At 37.3% G+C, this 20,474-nt stretch overlaps 1 protein-coding gene across 1 annotated transcript in view; it reads left to right on the top strand.

The window, feature by feature from the left end:
* Window positions 1–20,474, top strand: part of CSMD3 (CUB and Sushi multiple domains 3) — a 643,537-nt gene that overhangs the window by 423,130 nt on the left and 199,933 nt on the right. Inside the window, exons 23-27 of the mRNA XM_063299980.1 lie at window positions 1,308–1,477; window positions 4,451–4,607; window positions 5,052–5,243; window positions 7,623–7,749; window positions 9,382–9,584. Of these exons, the coding sequence (XP_063156050.1) occupies window positions 1,308–1,477; window positions 4,451–4,607; window positions 5,052–5,243; window positions 7,623–7,749; window positions 9,382–9,584 (849 nt within the window). The remainder of the gene's footprint in view (window positions 1–1,307; window positions 1,478–4,450; window positions 4,608–5,051; window positions 5,244–7,622; window positions 7,750–9,381; window positions 9,585–20,474) is intronic.

The following is a 20,474-nucleotide window of genomic DNA, read 5'->3' as shown; positions in this document are numbered from 1 at the left end:
AACTCATGGAACCACCAGTTGAAAGGCTCACGCAGCTGTTTTCAGGGGTGTCTGTAGGGTGAGGTAGAGGGTAAGGAATAAGACCTTCATATGCAAACTGTTACCAAAACAACAAGGGGTAAAACATGTCTGAAGTCCACAATAATATTCAGAAGAGGCTCAGACAAACACCTCCCTAATTTAAAGGAGTATAAGAAGAGGGGGAGGTATAGCATAATCAGATTTGTAAGATAGTTTTAGCTTTCCTGTGGAGTTGGTTAAAAAGGCAAAATGGTGTGACACATATAAAACCAAGTAGAGTTTCAATCGCACCATTGCAGCTACATAGCCAGTAGACATCATAGGTGCTTGAAGGCTGGGCCTGATTATTTGTCCATCAGAGTGTAAGGAAAGACCATGATTCCAGCAAAACCACCAGGAAAATGAGAAACAATTTTAGACAGCTATGGACTTCTCTTGATGCAACCTTGAAAGCATTTCAGAAAAATGAAATGAAATGAAAAATGCTTCAAGGAGGGATGTTTTGTTTAAGTTAACATGCTTTGGGAAGCACCATTAGGAAAAGGTGCCATATAGATTCCATACATACAAACATACATACATACATACATACATACATACATACATACATACAATGCTTTGCACAGCCTTATATGCTTTTGCTGGAGTGTCCAAAATAAACAGTATCCTAATTTTAGTGATGAATGTGAGTAGGGTGGCATTCTAGATCTCTTCCAAACTTCTCTTTGTCTTTCCTTGTATTAAGATTATTAGCATTCTTATAACCAGGTATTTTCATTACTCTCTTCTTTCTTTTAACTACAGTGCAGTTCATAATGATTAATTATACTTCTCTTGCAATATAATCCCCTTATGTTTAATAATGTATTCTCTAAGCCATCCTTAATGTCATTTCAGTATGAAACTGCTTTCCCTTTCCCATCAGTTTTGAAATACAACTCTTTCTTACCCTTCATTATTTCTGCCATTCACCCCCGTGCTATTTCTTTTCTTTTCTCTCTTTTTTTTCTCCCTAAAATTCTGCACATCTCTCCCAAAGTATTACCATTTCCACTTTATTTCCATTTTCAGAAATCTTCAGAAAAATAAATAGAGTGGGAAATAAAAGGCAAGAGACATAGTGTAAAAGAAGGTGATGGAGACAAATTTGAAAACAGACTTTGTTGTTCCTTATGATTATAACTACCAGGAATTTATGATGAACAGCCAGGACAATGATCAAATCACAATAATATTTCATATATGTTTTCTACTCAGTTATACACTGAATTCTGTTTTACCTGCAGCTGAATGTGGAGCTTCTGCCACCACTAATGAAGGAATATTGCTGTCCCCCAATTATCCCCTCAACTATGAAAACAATCACGAATGTATTTACAGCATTCAGGTGCAAGCAGGGAAGGGAATTAATATTTCTGCCAGAACATTCCATTTAGCACAAGCAGATGTTCTTAAGGTATGTTGCAATTTGGGAGGGATGCATTTATTTCTGAAAATATGTCCCATTAATCAGACATCCTAGTATAAATAAAATCAAGTTAACCATCATGGAAAAGTGAAATAGATTTTGCTTTATTTTAAGTAGCGAAAACAATAAATAATAAAGAGGGGTTTTTATTGCTTTATCGTGGATATTGGCTGTATATGTGTGCATCTCTGTATGTATGCTTGTGTAAAATATTAATAGCAATATATATTAAATTTGTTTGCCTAATTGCAGCTGGTACAATTTCTCCTGAAATTGTTCAGGAGGATTTATTCAAGGAACTTATTCTTTCTACAGCTTGGAGACCCATATATTTTATGGATTGCCTTTTTGATTATCTACTTGTCTAACAATTAAGATTAAGAACTTAACCCTTTTACCTAGAGATTACTTTACCTAGGGAGATTTGGGGTGTATTGAGGACCATATGTCCTCAATATACCCCAAATCTATGTTTGATAGATTTAAATAACAGAAGAAGTATCTCCCTTCAGAAATGTGTGTTGATGATTTTGGTAGAACTTGTAAAAGGATTCTGAGGTACATTTTATGGAAGTCTTTATTAGCAATTGAGTCTTGTTTAGATTTAAGGCACAATTGGTCTAAGTGCCTAGGGAGATACAGAGCATTATGCAAGAATAAAGCATGTCAAATTAAGAATCAAAGTACCACCCTTCACAGAATTACTCCCTCATTTCCAATCTGTAGAAATGAAACTTATTCTGAATGACCCTACCCAGTCTCATGAGTTGAACTTTGACTGAATTTAATGTACTTTCTTTGTACCTAGATATAGTTATATTTCCGTATTTCATTCTTCCAGAATGCTACTGTCAGTATCTCTTATCATAAAAATAAATAATCAATCTGTGGCATATCATTTTTGGACTGTGTTTAAAATACAAGTGGGTAATGTCAGTAAAGGATATCCTTGAAAATATCCTTATTCTGCATTATCATGTTTGTTTTTTGTTTATTCACTTTCTTTGCTTGATATCTGAACATTTAATGGAATTAAAACTTGCTTTGTGTTTGAGATTAAAACAGTGGTGGGATATTAAAATGAATTTGTTAATTGGATGATAACTGCATGGTTTTTTGAAAATAAATGCATCATTGTGTGGCACACTGACTCTTGGATTTACAGCAGAGGTGTTATATTGTTCATTTTATACAAAATAGTTATTTAAAAGGTCAGTTTAATAAAATTTAACAGCCAGGGCAGGGGATTGGATTTGGAAAAGACAGACCTGAGTTCATATTGATTCCAGGAAGTAACAATATTTCTGGTGCTCAACAGTGACACCTTAGTGAGTGCTAGAAGTTGAGTCCCTTTAGATGTACAACAAATGTCTGGCTTCCCTTCCTAATTGAAATGGGGTTCTGAGTGGTATTCGAAAGGGAACTCCTGTTATCTTGCTTCCAAGGAGAAGATACACATCAGAGATGGTCTTCTGTTGAGCTTCTTGAGCAGGGAAGCAACCAGAATTGCAGGTACCTGTTGGAATGGATAAAGGACAGCTTAGGCCTGCAGAAGTCATGCCAGAGAGAAAAAATGGTGGGTGAAGGTCTGGATGCCATAAAATCCAACTGGGGAAGAACTGGGCACTCTCCACTTGGGAGTACAGAGCTTTAAGCCTGAGATTCTACCTATGCTTTCCTGGGAAAACGTCCTATGGAATCTCATGGGTTTCTTCCCCTGAGAAGTCTCATGCTTGTTGGAATTATGTTCAGAAACAGTTGCTGCCTAATTTACTGTGTTTTGTCAGTGACTGGTACCTTGTATGCCTTGATCATAAATATGTGGAACCACATGATAGGTAGATCTATGATTAGCCCTTCAGGTGTGAACAGATCAATAAACAGGCATGGCAGGGGTTCTAGGAATGCTATTTATTGTAATAAGCTAGAATAACAGAATCTTGAGAGTCTCATTAAGCTGCTCTCTGTTCCATCTTAACTAAACAAAATCAAGGTGGGGTTATTTTGAGTTTCTTTCTCATACTTCCCTCTTGCTCAAGACTGTATCATCTTTTCTGCAAATCCTCCCTTAATGGTTCATTTATACCTTTCCTCTTCCCAAGATCGGCTCTACATTACTTTACAGACATAGGCAAATGTAAATATAAGTAGCTCTTTAAATTTGAAAGTATTAATATAGCATTTGCAAGACATGCAAAAAAATTTTTTAAAAAACCCTCAGCATCTACTGGCTACATTTTCATAATACAAGTTTTAATAAGATTAAATGTTGGGGGGATATTTATTTATTGGTAAATTTGCATGCTGTATGAACCCAGCACATCTGGCAGTTTATGATTCAGTGTATTAGGTGAACCCAGAAAATTGGTTAATTTAGTAACCAAGTTAAGTGTATGAATTGAACAGTATCCTTATCTTTTAAGAATTTCTCACATTCCTGTATTTTTCTGAGGATATCTGCAGGGCAATAGAAATTGTTGAAGATAATAAATAAATTGGTACTTTAAAAGCCAGGCAAGCCTAGATGTCTAATTTGCATATAGATTACAATGTCCTTTAGACTTATAGCTAGTTTGCTAGTTCCACTGCAATAATTTGCTTTGTTTTGTTTTGATATCAGTATATGAATTAGTAAACTGCTTTCATAGAACTGAACTTCAGAGAGTCTTTTAATATGACTTGAAAAGAGAAAATGGGTATCACCATTAAAATGTTGGCAGTGGCAAAGTAAACAGCTGTTGTTGTTGTTGTTGTTTTAATAAATCTTATGCTGGAGTGGAAGTCCTGGAGTTAAAAAAAAAGTAATTTGGCTTATTTTGAAAGTAATAAGTGTCAGAGTTCTTAAGACAATACTTTGTGTTATCATCTAGTTCAGCAGTCCTGATCTATCTCAGTGGAAATTTTGAGTTTACTCTCCATTTTCTGCTTATTGAAATTATCTAAAGTCAATTTGCTTTTCAGATATATGATGGCAAAGATAATACAGCACACTTGCTGGGTGCATTTACTGGAGCTTCTCTAAGAGGACTGACGCTGAGCAGTACTTCAAATCATCTTTGGCTTGAGTTTAATTCAGATTCTGAGGGAACAGATGAAGGATTTCAGCTCGTATATACCAGTAAGTATTTCAGAAAGTAAAAGAAAGGATTGGGTAAGAAATGACCCTGACTTTTATTTTACTTGATGAAAACAATGCACTCCAAGTAAATGTCGAATGGATAATGTTAAAGATAGTTGCATCATATGTCATCCAAATGTATGCCCAACCCAATATATATTGACTATTAACAGTAAATATATAGCAAGTTGCAGCTAGCGAAGGTAAATCATATGGAATTGGGTGGTCAAAATGTCTGACTTGGGATAAAGAAGCCTCTTAAGATTTTATCAACAGCAGCTCACCCTTCCCTCATCAACCCAAAAGATTATGGTACTTTCATAGTAACAAAAAACAAATGTTTGCATTAAATAGCTTACTTTTAAACCACAGTCTATGCTTTGGAGAGATAGAGGGGAAAAAAAAACTGTCTTGGAAACACTGTTGATTTTGCTCCTTCCATAGGTTTTGAACTTTCTCACTGTGAGGATCCAGGTGTGCCACAATTTGGATACAAAATCAGTGATCAAGGCCATTTTGCTGGCAGCACTATCATTTATGGATGCAACCCTGGTTATACTCTCCATGGGACCAGTCTTTTGAAATGCATGACAGGAGAAAGAAGAGCCTGGGATTATCCCCTGCCTTCTTGTATTGGTAATCAATTTCTTCTTACCAGAAATGTATATCTGTCACTTTGCAAGGGAGAGAGGAAATACTACTTTTATTTTTATTCTTTCTCATTCAGAGAAACCCATATTGTGCCATAATCGTTTTTCTTCAAAACAATCTTGTGATGTAGATTATGCTGATGGATGATGATAGATCGAGTTGCAACTGACATTTATGACTAAGAAGGCATTCAGGGTCTTTCCTGGGTCTTTTAGTGACAAACTGTCAAGGTGGGATAGTCAACCATCGGGGTGGTTGGCACCTTGATGAGGCCCTGGGATATTTTATTCAGACTGTTGTTTCACCATCTTGGATTTTATATTTTATATTTATATTTTTATAATGCATCTGTTTTCTTATGATATTTTGATATTGTATTATCTTAACTTGATTGTAAACCACCCAGAGTCGCTTGCTGAGATGGGCGGTGAAGAAATGTAAGAAATAAATAAATAAACAAACAGTAAAAACACATTACACACACATTTGTATGGAGGGGATTCTGAAAATAGTTGTGCTAGAACATTCACTCTTCTCGCCTTTAAACAATTAAAGAGGTTGGAGATTTTACAAATTAGAGGGGCTGGATTATATTTTCTTTTCTCTTCTCCTATTAGTCCCAATCCATATTGGAAATGGAGCAGGACAACACTTTGCATACTACAGGTAGTCCTCACTTACTGACTGCAATTGGGACCAGCAACTCCACTGCTAAGCAAAGTGGTTCTTAAGTGAAACATCATATGACTACACTGAAGTTATGAACTCAGTTCCAGCTACAGTTGTTAAACAAATCTCCATAGGACATTAAATGTGACACTACAAGTCCATGACTTGTGACTTCCTGCCGGCTTCCCCATTGACTTTGCTTGTTGGAAGCCAGCTGTGAAGGTCGCAAATGGCAATCATGTGATTGTGGGATGCTGCAACCATTGTAAATGTGTTCCCTTGTGAAGCACCTGATTCATGATCACATGACCAGGGATGCTGCAATGGCTACAGGTTCAAAGACCAGTCATAAACCTACTTTTTCAGCACAATTGTAATTTCAAATGGTTGCTGAATGAGGCATTTGGTAAGTGAGGACTACCTGTGTTTAGTTTAACCCTGAGATGGTGTTATGATAGGGTTGGGATGAAGCTCCTCTTATTCTACATGCTTTAGCTGCTACAGCAACCTGTGTAACAAGGCATCAATAACATCTACTTGGTGGTTGCCAGCAAACTTACTTAATACCTTACCATTTATCTACATAAATATCTATTTGATGTGTGATATGACAGAGATACCATTTATTTAAGCCTTCTTTTATTACCTGAAAATATAGGCAACCAAACTGAAGTTTTCCTTTTTTTTTTCCTGCCCTTGTATTATCCCAGTATGGTACTTTTATACTTTTCTCTAAGAATATTGTCTTATGGCATTTTTAATAATTATTTATTCTTGTTTTTATTGTAAACCACCCAGAGTCACTCCTTGAGTAAGATGGGCAGTGAAATAAATAAATAAATAAATACACAAATAAATAAATAACATCTTAAAGTATAAACTTCAAACCTTAGCAAAACTTCAATTTGACTGATTCTGGGATTTGTTTCCATCAATTTTAGTTAGCTAACTGTTCCACCAAAACCTTGGGTGCTGGGATGAAAGATTGATTGGAGAACCAAAGTGTCAGTATTTAAACATTTTTTCCTAGTACTAGTCTTTGTTGGATAAAAATTCTAGGGATAAAATTCAAGGGATAATTTATTAGACGCTCCTCCCTGCCCCCCCCACCCCCGCCTTTCAATATATGGTAAAGTGATGGTGTGAGCGATCTGGTTTTTGAATGATAACTGTTCTGCAGTGAATTATGGGGTTGCAGCTTTCAAAGAGTAAACACAGAGGCACGTTTCTGCCTTCCATACGATTCAAAATATTTTGCCATCTGCTTTGGGCACTGAGCTTTTCCTAGTACAAAAGCCTTGAGCTTTTCCTGTCTTCTGTTTTACTGATGTGATACTCACACAAAACATTCATGAAATTAAGAATTCAAACTCTTGTTCTGAATACTATATCAACAATAGCATTATTTTGGACTGCATGTATCAGAAATTGTACTCTAGTGTTTATGTGATATATATACAGTAATAGAAAATTAAGTTGATATAAAGTAATATGAACTAATAGGATATAATATAATATAAACTCAATATAAACTTGAGTTGATAAATTATGAATTGAATACCCAGTTTATTATTTTAGTTACTAAGAAAGTATTTCCCATATACATAGTTAAGAAATGATATTCCATATACATAGGCAGAAGAGAATAGAAGCTTTATCAGAAATGATTACCATTTTCCACTTCGTTTTCACCAGCTGAATGTGGAGGTCGTTTTAAAGGAGAATCTTCAGGAAGAATCTTGTCCCCAGGCTATCCTTTTCCTTATGATAATAATCTGCGTTGTATGTGGATGATTGAAGTAGATCCAGGAAACATTGTCAGGTACTCCAGTATGATCTCTGTTGGTAGCAAAGACAAAAATAAGAAATCTGGCTGGAATGCATTTATTAGTGTAAATTTTGCATTTTATTCAGAATTTAAGCTCTTATATTATTTTGGGAAACAGCAATATAAATGTAAACATGGCTTGGCAAGTGGGACATGGTAGTTGCTTTAAATCCCACATTATTTGGTGGGCTAAAATGATTTACAGCAGTTTTAGGGGGAAAAAAATGTCCCAAATTTGTATGGAGTAAGACATACAAATGTATGGTTGGAAGATAAAAGGCTGATGGTTGTTTTGAACTAAGCCATAAGGGATGGACTCATATATTACACAAGGCCAAAACATTCAAACAAATACTTCATGTTGTGACTTAATGTAGGTTATACTTGGTTGGCTGTGAGAGCTGGACCATAAGGAAGGCTGAGTGAAGGAAGATAGATGCTTTGGAACTGTGGTGTTGGAGGAAAATTCTGAGAATGCCTTGGACTGCCAGAAGATCAAACCAGTCCATCCTCCAGGAAATAAAGCCAGACTGTTCACTTGAGGGAATGATATTAAAGGCAAAACTGAAATACTTTGGCCACATAATGAGAAGACAGGACACCCTGGAGAAGATGCTGATGCTAGGGAGAGTGGAGGGCAAAAGGAAGAGGGGCTGACCAAGGGCAAGATGTATAGATGATATTCTAGAGGTGACGGAGTCATCCTTGGGGGAGCTGGGGGTGGCAACAACTGACAGGAAGCTCTAGCATGGGCTGGTCCATGAAGTCACAAAGAGTTGGAAGCGACTAAACAAATAAACAACAAATACTTGGTTGTATAAAAGGAATATTTGTTTGCAGACATCTGTTCTGAGTATTGCCATAACCCAAGTGACTAAAAATGACCAGAGGAACATATTGGTACTTTGGTGGTTCTGTTTGTTTGTTTGTTTGTTTGTTTTCTTTTCTCTCTCATTAAATTATTAACTTCTTCCTCTGTTAATGCAGTGGCATGGTTTATACATGACTATTTAACTGGGATAATTAATGAAAAGGTAGCAGAAAAAGAACTAGCTGCTATGGTTGCACAGAGCTCAAAGTAATGCTATGGATCACTAATGCTTCAAATTCTTTGAAACCTTTGCCCAGCAATACAGCTCCTCACTTCTAAATTGAAGCAGGCACATTGCTTCACTTTGCTTTCCTTCTGAGTCCTCCTTCAGCAGTGCTAACAGCCAAGAGGTCATTACACTTCTGCAGAAGCCTCATCTGACATTTCCACTCAGTGCTGGAAGAAACTTTGGTACATGCATTGCATGTACACCAAGCTTTTTCTCATGTTAGATCTACATAAGAGGTTTCAGGTGGAGGCAGAAAGACCCCTGGAGGAGAATGGCAATCCCTCTTTATCTCAGTTAAGAGAATCATGTTGTTCCCACAGCATAATATACCCTGTCAGACAAGCCTCTTTAAATGGGCCTACTAATTATCAACCATGTTTCTCTCTCCTCTACATTATCTCTCCATCCTAAGCTATAACTCCTGGAAGCATAGATGTAGTTGCTAGTTTTATTAATTAATTAATTTATTTATTTATTTATTTATTTATAATTAGACATGAATAATTGTTTTTTTTTTTTTTTACAGCCTCCAGTTTCTTGCATTTGACACTGAAGCCTCACATGATATTCTGCGTGTTTGGGATGGTCCACCTGAAAATGACATGCTGTTAAAAGAAATCAGTGGCTCTCTTATTCCAGAAGGCATCCACAGCACTCTCAACATAGTGGCAATACAATTTGACACAGACTTCTATATCAGCAAATCTGGATTTGCCATTCAATTTTCAAGTAAGTTGATATATACATATGGCTCAGAATAGTTCTTAATTGACTAATCTAGATTTTGAAACTGTTGTGAAAATTCCTGCTAGGTTATAGATTAATTAGCCAATGGCTAGCTCCCCGCTCTCATATACACAGCAACACACACACACACAGACAAACATTCATTATTATTTTACAATGAAGGATAATCATATTTATGAACAAATGCATCATTTGTGTTTATGGAAATGGCTGGAGTATGAGAAAAGCAACTAAATAACCATGTTTTCTACAAACTTTATATTATTCTTTATTTCCATTTATATATCACCTATAACTGGTTTGTTGTTTATTTGTTTAGTCGCTTCCGACTCTTCGTGACTTCATGGACCAGCCCACGCCAGAGCTTCCTGTCGGTCATCAACACCCCCAGCTCCCCCAGGGACGAGTCCGTCACCTCTAGAATATCATCCATCCACCTTGCCCTTTGTCAGCCCCTCTTCCTTTTGCCCTCCACTCTCCCAAGCATCAGCATCTTCTCCAGGGTGTCCTGTCTTCTCATTGTGCGGCCAAAGTATTTCAGTTTGGCCTTTAATATCATTCCCTCAAGTGAGCAGTCTGGCTTTATTTCCTGGAGGATGGACTGGTTTGATCTTCTTGCAGTCCAAGGCACTCTCAGAATTTTCCTCCAACACCACAGTTCCAAAGCATCAATCTTCCTTCTCTCAGCCTTCCTTATGGTCCAGCTCTCGCAGCCATATGTTACTACAGGGAACGCCATTGCTTTAACTATGTGGACCTTTGTTGTCAGTGTGATGTCTCTGCTCTTAACTATTTTATCGAGATTTGTCATTGCTCTTCTCCCAAGGATTAAGCGTCTTCTGATTTCCTGACTGCAGTCAGCATCTGCAGTAATCTTTGCACCTAGGAATACAAAGTCTTTCACTGCTTCTACATTTTCTCCCTCTATTTGCCAGTTATCAATCAAGCTGGTGGCCATAATCTTGGTTTTTTTGAGGTTTAGCTGCAAGCCAGCTTTTGCACTTTCTTCTTTCACCTTCATCATAAGGCTCCTCAGTTCCTCTTCACTTTCAGCCATCAAAGTGGTATCATCTGCATATCTGAGATTGTTAATGTTTCTTCCAGAGATTTTAACTCCAGCCTTGGATTCCTCAAGCCCAGCATGTCGCATGATGTGTTCTGCATACAAGTTGAATAGGTAGGGTGAGAGTATACAGCCCTGCCGTACTCCTTTCCCAATCTTAAACCAGTCCGTTGTTCCGTGGTCTGTTCTTACTGTTGCTACTTGGTCATTATACAGATTTCTTCAGGAGGCAGACAAGATGACTTGGTATCCCCATACCACTAAGAACTTGCCACAATTTGTTATGGTCCACACAGTCAAAGGCTTTAGAATAGTCAATAAAACAGAAATAGATGTTTTTCTGAAACTCCCTGGCTTTTTCCATTATCCAGCGGATATTGGCAATTTGGTCTCTAGTTCCTCTGCCTTTTCTAAACGCAGCTTGTACATCTGGCAATTCTCGTTCCATGAACTGCTGAAGTCTACCTTGCAGGATCTTGAGCATTCCCTTACTGGCATGTGAAATGAGTGCCACTGTTCGATAGTTTGAACATTCTTTAGTGTTTCCCTTTTTTGGTATGGGGATATAAGTTGATTTTTTTCCAATCTGATGGCCATTCTTGTGTTTTCCAAATTTTCTGGCATATAGCATGCATTACCTTGACAGTATCATCTTGCAAGATTTTGAACAGTTCAGCTGGGATGCCATCGTCTCCTGCTGCCTTGTTATTAGCAATGCTTCTTAAGGCCCACTCAATCTCACTGTTCCGGATGTCTGGCTCTAGCTCACTGACCACACCGTCAAAGCTATCCCCGATATTGTTATCCTTCCTATTCAGGTCTTCTGTATATTCTTGCCACCTTTTCTTGATCTCTTCTTCTTCTGTTAGGTCCTTGCCATCTTTGTTTTTGATCATACCCATTTTTGCCTGGAATTTACCTGTGATGTTTCTAATTTTCTGAAAGAGGTCTCTTGTCTTTCCTATTCTATTGTCTTCTTCCACTTCCGCGCATTGCTTGTTTAAAAATAATTCCTTATCTCTTCTGGCTAACCTCTGGAATTTTGCATTTAATTGGGCATATCTCCCCCTATCACTGTTGCCTTTTGCTTTCCTTCTTTCTTGGGCTACTTCTAGTGTCTCAGCAGACAGCCATTTTGCCTTCTTGGTTTTCTCTTTCTTTGGGATGTATTTTGTTGCCGCCTCCTGAACAATGCTGCCAACTTCTGTCCAGAGTTCTTCCGGGACCCTATCTACTAAGTCCAGTCCCTTAAATCTATTCTTCACCTCCACTGCATATTCCTTAGGAATATTAATGAGCTCATATCTAGCTGATCTGTGGGTCTTCCCTAATCTCTTGAGTCTGATCCTAAATTGTGCAAGAAGAAGTTCGTGATCTGAACTACAGTCAGCTCCAGGCCTTGTTTTTACCGACTGTACAGATGTCCGCCACCTTTGGCTGCAAAAGATGTTTGTTGTTTATTCATTCAGTCGCTTCCGACTCTTCGTGACTTCATGGACCAGCCCATGCCAGAGCTTCGTGTTGGTCGTCAACACCCCCAGCTCCCCCAGGGACGAGTCCGTCACCTCTAGAATATGCAAAGGATGTAATCAATCTGATTTCGGTGTTGTCCATCTGGTGAAGTCCATGTATAAAGCCGTCTCTTATGTTGTTGGAAGGGAGTGTTTGTTATGCAGAGTGAATTGTCTTTGCAAAATTCTATCAGCCTATGTCCTGCTTCATTTTGTTCTCCCAGGCCATACTTACCTGTAATTCGAGGTGTCATTTGACTGCCCACCTTAGCATTCCAGTCTCCTGTGATGAAAATAACATCTCTTTTAGGTGTGTTGTCCAATAGGTGCTGCAGATCCTCATAGAACTGCTCTACTTCAGCTTCTTCAGCATTTGTGGTTGGGGCGTATATTTGGATCACTGTGATGTTAGATGGCTTGCCCTGAATTCGAATTGAGATCATTCTGTCGTTTTTGGGGTTGTATCCAAGCACTGCTTTAGCCACTTTACTATTAATTATGAGGGCTACTCCATTTCTTCTGTAGTCCTCTTGTCCACAGTAGTAGATCTGGTGGTCATTTGATGTGAAGTGGCCCATTCCAGTCCATTTCAGTTCACTGATGCCCAGAATGTCTATCTTTAATCTTGACATCTCACCAATAACCACATCCAATTTGCCCTGGCTCATAGATATTACATTCCAAGTTCCAATGGTGTGTTGATCCTTCGAACATCGGATTCGCCGTTCACCACCAGCACCGTCGGCCGCTAGCCATCCTTTCGGCTTTGAGCTAGCTGCGTCATCACGTCTGGGGCTAGTTGAGCTCATCCTCTGTTCCTCCCCAGTAGCATTTTGACCATCTTCCGACCTGGGGGTCTCATCTTCCGATGGTATACCGACATATCTCTGGTTGTACTGATCCATTGAGTTTTCACGGCAAGAATACTGGGGTGGGTTGCCATTACCTTTCCCAGGGATTGCATTTAGTCTGAGTTCTCTGTCATGACCTCCCGTCTTGGGTGGCCCTTCACGGTTTAGCTCATGGCATCATTGAGGTGCTCAAGCTCCAGCACCATGACAAGGTAATGATCCTTTGCTGAAGCTATAAGTGGTTGTGACATTTAAATAAGCTAAGCAGGGATGGCTTGATTATTATCTTAATAAGAAACTACTGGATAGTACAGAAATTTGAAAAATATCCATAAGGCATCAGTAGCTAACTATTCCTTTATGGTTAAGAAACTACTTGATTTTATCCATGTAGTCACCAGGAGTCAAGCTCAAGTCAAGGAAATCTTTTACCTTTTTAACATTTATATACAATATTTGAAGATGCTTCTGTTTAATTCTTACTTTTAAAGTGGTAATACCACAAGGGCCATTTCCAGAAAGTGTTCAGTATTGTCCATGTACAACTTGGAAACATGGTTTTGACAACTTAAGGTTCAGTCAATATGATGCCAGTGTATACATATGGGGTGGGAGAGTGGAAATAGTGATAGTGGCCACTGTACTCCCTTTCTTTGGTTCTGACAGATAGGTCTGAACACAAGAATGAGTCCAGTTCGTGGGTTTAAACACAATAATTGTAATTCCAAAGCAGTTCTTACATTAACTCTTGGATAACTAGGATTTTATGGCATCTAGACTGATACCTGAAAATATATTAAAATCTGCCCTTCACTGGGTCCTATCACTTAGTAGAACTAGTGTTAAATAATGAAGGAAGGATCTATATTTTTAGTTATGCCACCTATTTTTCCCCTAGGAATGTTTACTTATTCTTTTTTAGGTGTGGTATGTCTCCAGGTTGTGGTCAAAAACATCAAGCTCTGCCCACTTTTGTGTGGGTCACATCTGTGTCCATACCCTGTGTTCATTCCTGTTTAGATGCCAGGCGAGACCTGTTATAGATTCCTCAATTTTACCTTCATGAGTCTCATTAAGTAGCAATTTCTGGTCAATGTTGTGTGGGCTCAGAAGCTAAGCACCATTGGATCTGGTTAGACCTTAGATGGAAAACTGCCAGCAAATCTCGGGACTGTAGGGGAGCTTGGGAAATCTTTCACCTTGTTTTATATTTGTTGCATTTTATATGTTTATATACATATTTAAAACTTCATGTCCAGTATAGTATTCTGGTTTTTTAAAGGAATAATATAATGTTATTGTTAATTCATTTGATCAATATAAATTGGCCAGAGAATTTATTTTTAATTGTAGAACTGTATAGAAATTGTTCAAATAAATTACATTCCAACATTTCCATTTCTTGGTTGAAGTTCTCATTGTATTGAATGGTTGCTTGAAAAAATCTAGCAGATATCCTAAACTTTAGATTTTCAGAAATTACAAGGGAAAATAGGGTTCAGAAAATTATGAAAACCCTAAAAAATGTTACATCTAAAACTAATATTCATTTGGTATAGAGTATGCCATAAATTCTACTATTGGGTTTAAACAAATTAGAAAACTCTGAACTTTTTTTCACTTACTAAGTTTCTCCTAAAGTTGCTATGGACAATTTAAATCTATGGCTGGCAGCTTAATATATTCTAAAATATTCTTCCTAGTGATGAGGGGAATCTGTAACTTTATAGCATCTTTTGCTGTGAACATCAGTTTCTAAACTGTAAGCTCTCTTTTACACTGTAAGCTCTCTTACACTGTAAGCTCTCTTATATACACATACATACATGCACACACACATACACACACACACACACACACACACATAGACACACACACATGCATACATGTGTATGTATATGTATATGTATATATACATATACACAATACCTATTCTCAGCCAGACATCAGGCCAAGGCAATATTTAAATGAAGAGTTCTGGATGTTAATGCCCAAACTGATATTGAGTCACTTGCAAACATCAGGTTGGTAAAATGGCTGGCCAAAAACAAAACATCCTTCCAGATACAAAAATACCTGACAATGGGGTTGATTCAATACCATAGAATAGCTTGTACCAGAGCAAGATTCAAGCAGTTGGATTCTTTGGTCATATGTGGACGATTCTATCAAGTGCCATATTTTGAGAGAACATGTGTTTGTGGAGCATCAGAAACAGAAGACATTGCATATGTCCTGTTTAAATTATATACCTCAGCAAGGTCTCAGTACTTGCAGACACTACTTGAGAGAACCACATATTGGGACTCCAACAAAAGTATATTTTATTTTCTTCAGGACACAAATATATGTGGAATCACTAGAACAGTTAACTTTATAGTCAAGGCTGTCCAACAGAGAACATGTTTTATAGAACATATCGGGGTTGCATGCAAAGGTGATGAATTCACCTAAACACAAATTGTCTTCAGGTTTAATATTCATTTTATTATACATCTCTGCACTGTATTTTATCTTATACTATTTTATCGTACTTTTATCTTTCACCTTACCTTACTATATTTTATTTATCTCACCATAGCCTATTTTACCTCATTTAATTGCATCTTACTTTATTTTGTTTTATTGTACCTTATTGTGGCTGATGCCATGCTTTGATATGGCCAGTTGACTAATCAGTAAAGTACTACTACTGTGTTCCATAGTGCAGGCACTGCAACAGAGAAGACACAGCTCCTCAGCCCCCAGATTGTTAATAGACAGGATCTGGAGCATACCCTCTTGTAGGATCTGGTAGAACAGGCAGAGACCCTCAGACATAAAAAGTCCCAGAAGTAGTCTGGCTCTGTCACATGCAGGGCTTTAAATGGGATAACCAGCACCTTGACTTGTACCCTGAAGCATTAGAGTGGTGTAACCCAAGCAAACCTTGGAGACCCAGAATGGAGTTTACTGTTGCATTGAGACAGGGCCTTCCCTAACTTGTAGTGAAGGGATCTGGAACTAGAAGACAGGATTTTTCAGTAGTATCCCCTATATTATGGAAGACACTATCCCTAATGCTCTTACCCTTCTCTCATTTAAGAAAGCTCTAAAAATTATCCTGCTTCAGTGATCTTTGGACCCTAGGATAAGTGGAAATGTCCATCTATAGTTATAATGATGTGTAGAATTACTGTATTGTTTTATTTTGAGATATTTAGTTTTTATTTTATTTATTTATTTATTACATTTATATTACCACCCATCTCCCCCAATGGGGGACTCTGGGAGGTTTACAATAAAAGTGGTTTTGGTTTTCTCATAAACACTGTCCTGAGCTGGTCATCTTGGGGTAGTCCATAAATGTTGTAAAATAAATAAATAATACCAGGTTTGTTGATTAGGTCTTGTTAAATCCCCCAAATCATATAAACTGACACAGAACAGATTACTGCATCTAAGATTAAAGTGATCACTATCAAGATAAAGTTGGTTTATATATTAGTTGGTCTTTCATGTGATCTAATTTATTCTAGATCCTTATATTTCTTTTTTGATGAAACAAAACTATATTTTATGAAACTTCAAAAAAGTTCTTTCTTTAACTAACCCAAATGCAGAATCATAATATCAAAGGGCAAGGCTACTCTTCCACAATTTCTCTTTATCTTTCTTATTAATCCACTCTCTTTTTAAATCCTTTCTCTTTCATTAAATTTATTTAAAATTAACATTTGATCCAACGGTAGTGCAAAATGCTCAGTATGTTGCCAGACTAAAAATTGGCATGATTCAGTAGCTCTGATTGTTGACAATCAAACTTCTTTGCAGAGTTGGATTATTGAATTTGTCTTCCCTATTTCATGAAAGATACAAAGAAATATATTGCTTGGGATACTTTTGAACCAAACTGTGCAGCAGTTTTGTACCAATCAGGCATGTCTCAGGTCTGTGCTCCCAATATAATAAAATAGTAACAGCCTTTTAAAGGACACAAAATTAGCCAATGCAGGTTGAATAGATGTACTGATACATGACTAAATGTAGAATCTCTGTATGAAAGAAAAATATGTTAGTGAAACCAGACTACTACCACAGTAAAAACTTTTGACCAATGTGGAGAATTGGAAAAACCTTTGAACAAATGTATCAGGCTTTCAAAGGTTGACCAATACATGATATCAAAATTATATTAAGCCTATGAAATTTCAGCATACATGTACTGTTGATAACTAAATGTTTATATCTGTCTCCCTTCATCCTGTAACTTTTTCAGACTCAAATCATCAGTTTGTGATATTCACTATAAACTGTTTGTTGAGGATGCACTAGTTAGACAATGACTCAGGGTGTCTACAGGGCATAGTCAAAAAGTCAAGATTATGGCCATGATGGTGTGATTGATGCTCTCTAATGCTCTAACAAATGGGCAGAACTTCAAGGCACCATCATGGCCACCATCTTGACTTTTTCACCATACTTTGACTACACCTGCTGGGAGTCATTGGGGAAAAACATGATTTTTCCTGGCATAGTGGTGGACACCAGCAAAGATAACAGAACACTGACTTCAGTAGTTGAAGGAGACAGTTCCAACCATATTCTTCACATTTACCACTTTTGCAATGGTTAGAGTGTGATTCAGGAAATGTGGAAATGCTGGAATAATAATGAAAATGAATCAGACAGACAGTAAATAAAACTAAGGGCTATGTTCTTCTTAGAGCCTATAATATTTCCTTGTCTATATGTACATGATTGATGAAAAATTAGAGTGGAATGGAATGGAGTAGAACAGAACAGAACAGAACAAAACAGAACAGCAGGTCTCATCATGACTGTAGATCTACAGTCTAAATTAAGAGATCTGCATGAGAATAATATGATATATAATTAGCAAACACTACACTATTGTTGTATGAAGCCTTATCTTCCACAACTCTGCTCTGAAAAGCAGTTCAGGGTGTGTTTGTGTCTGCCTGCCAAAAACATTAGGATGGTGAATACGACATGTGATTTCAGCTCTGCACTTGATGTTCAAAGCATAAAAAGGAGTGGGGGTTTGAACTGTTATGGCTGCGACCTTGATTTTTTTTTTTTTTTAATTCTCCCTTATGGATCTTCCGGCTTACTTTAAATTAGCTTTTTTGCCTTGAATTTCTCCAACCAGTTTTACTCCTGTACTGAATAACGTTCATCATGCTTAGTCAGAAGTGTTCTGATAATACTGATTAGCCCTGGTAAAATTGATGAAATGGATAAAGTTGTGGTGGGGGGAGTTAACAATCTAATGTAGTTAGCAAAAGAATGCATGTGTTATACCTCATTTAAGTAAAATGCATGTTATGCTATGGGCCATGTTGAAGACAACCTTATTCAATGCCTGCAATGTTGGAACATTTGACTGGAAACATAGACTGGATGAACAACAGGGTAAATGATTTATTATTGCCTGAAATCCCTTGTAAAAACTATTTTTTTCTCCTATTGTTGACTAGTTCTCATCATTGACCCCCACAAAAACTACTAACAAGTGATTTGGAGGAAGCAGATAGAGGATGGGTACCTGTTTTCTTCATTTGTGATGTTTGGTATTCCTAATCCTACTGTACTTTGTAGTGATTTACCTTAATCAAAATATAGCATACTGCAACTGTTATGTTTAGTTTTGCCCTGAGATAAGAAGACGTATCTCCCAAGATTGCTGAAACTTCCAATCATGCTTGCTAGCAAATATTATATGGAAAGTGGGATTGAGGGTATCAAATGACAGTACAATAAGTTACTGAACAGGAATCTGCTGAATCTACAGGTAGAACATTTCAAGGGAAATGATTGAGAATTAGTCTTGGGAAAATATTTGATATTTCATTTTAATAACTGTGGCAGTGGATAAAGCAATGTATTCATGCAATTTCCTAATGGTATAAAGTTGGGACTCATTGTTGAAACAGATAGTGCTGGGAGATTAGGCAGATAGAACTTCACAGAATACAGTAATTGAAAAGGGATAAAATTTCATCATACAAAGTACTTTAAAAAAAGCATTTGGAGACTTAACTGGAACTTTTTTTCTCTGTCTGTAATTGTATTTTGGAGATGGTAGAAGTATAGGAGACCTTGGGATTTATCCATCACAGAATGATGAATCATGAATGTGAAGTAGCTACAAGCAAAGTAAATATTATTCTACAATATATTAAATGAGCAATTCCAGTAAATGCAAGACAATTTGAGTGGTACTGGGCAAAACATTTTGTGTTTAGTTCTTCATGCTGAATGGAAGAAGGGAAAGGAAGGAACAGGAAGGGAAGGGAGGCAATATTATGTTTTATTTATTTATTTATTATTTTATTTTATTTCCCGCCTTTATTTTTTTTATAAATAACTCAAGGCGAACATACCAAATACTCCTTCCTCCTCCTATTTTCTCCATAACAACAAACCTGTGAGGTGAGGTGAGTTGGGCTGAGAGAGAGTGACTGGCCCAAGGTCACCCAGCTGGCTTTCATGCCTAAGGCAGGACTAGAACTCACAGCCTCCTGGTTTTTAGCCCAGCGCCTTAACCACTAGACCAAACTTTACAGCTGTCATTATTACATGCTGCAGTCAGGAATTCCATTCTCCAACAAGAGGTATGTGTTGCTATATTAAAACTACAAATTAATATATAGATTAATATATATTAATTTGTATATATTATAATATTAATCTAACAGATTTTTAAAACTGTTGCCTAATTTCAAAAGTCAAGAGAATTGTAAAAACTGAGTCAGAAATAGTACAGAGTACAGAGAATAGATACTATAGAATAAATGAACAGCGAAAACATCATGTAAAAAGAAGACTCAAAGAGTAAACTAACCCTGAGTTTACACAGAATACTGGGCCATTGGGGATTTGATCTCACCTGGAAATGCCCTAGTTTCTTCATTTGCACAATGCTCTGGTACTTTAAATACCCAATAAAACATGGCATTTAAACTCAGCAAGTATGTGGAATCAGTAGTGTGGACTTGTGGCTCCTTGGTGAAAGGTGAAAGGTCCCCTGTGCAAGCACTGAGTCATGTCTGACCCTTTGGGGGGATGCTGCCTTCACAACATTTTCTTGGCAGACTATAGCAGGGTTTTTTTGCCATTGCCTTCCCCAGTCATAGTTATCTTTCCCCCAGCAAACTGGGAACTCATTTTACCAACCTTGGAATGATGGAGCGCTGAGTCAACCTGAGCCGGCTACCCGAGAATCCAGCTTCTGCTGGGATCGAACACAGGTCGGGTTGTGGCTCCTTAGTTAAACATTATTATCAACAAGGGATATTCATCAATGAATATTCTATTATCATGGCCCAATTTCCATTATTAGTCCAAGAAGGAGAGTCCCCCTAAATATATAAAATGGATTTTGTTTTTAAAAATAATCTTAAATACAATCAGTTATAGAATCTTATAGCACAGAGCTGGTAAT

Source organism: Candoia aspera, chromosome 3, assembly GCF_035149785.1.
Source record: "Candoia aspera isolate rCanAsp1 chromosome 3, rCanAsp1.hap2, whole genome shotgun sequence".
NCBI lineage: Eukaryota > Metazoa > Chordata > Lepidosauria > Squamata > Boidae > Candoia > Candoia aspera.
The sequence above is the reverse complement of the archived record's forward strand: the minus strand, read 5'-3'. Positions and strand labels throughout refer to the sequence as shown.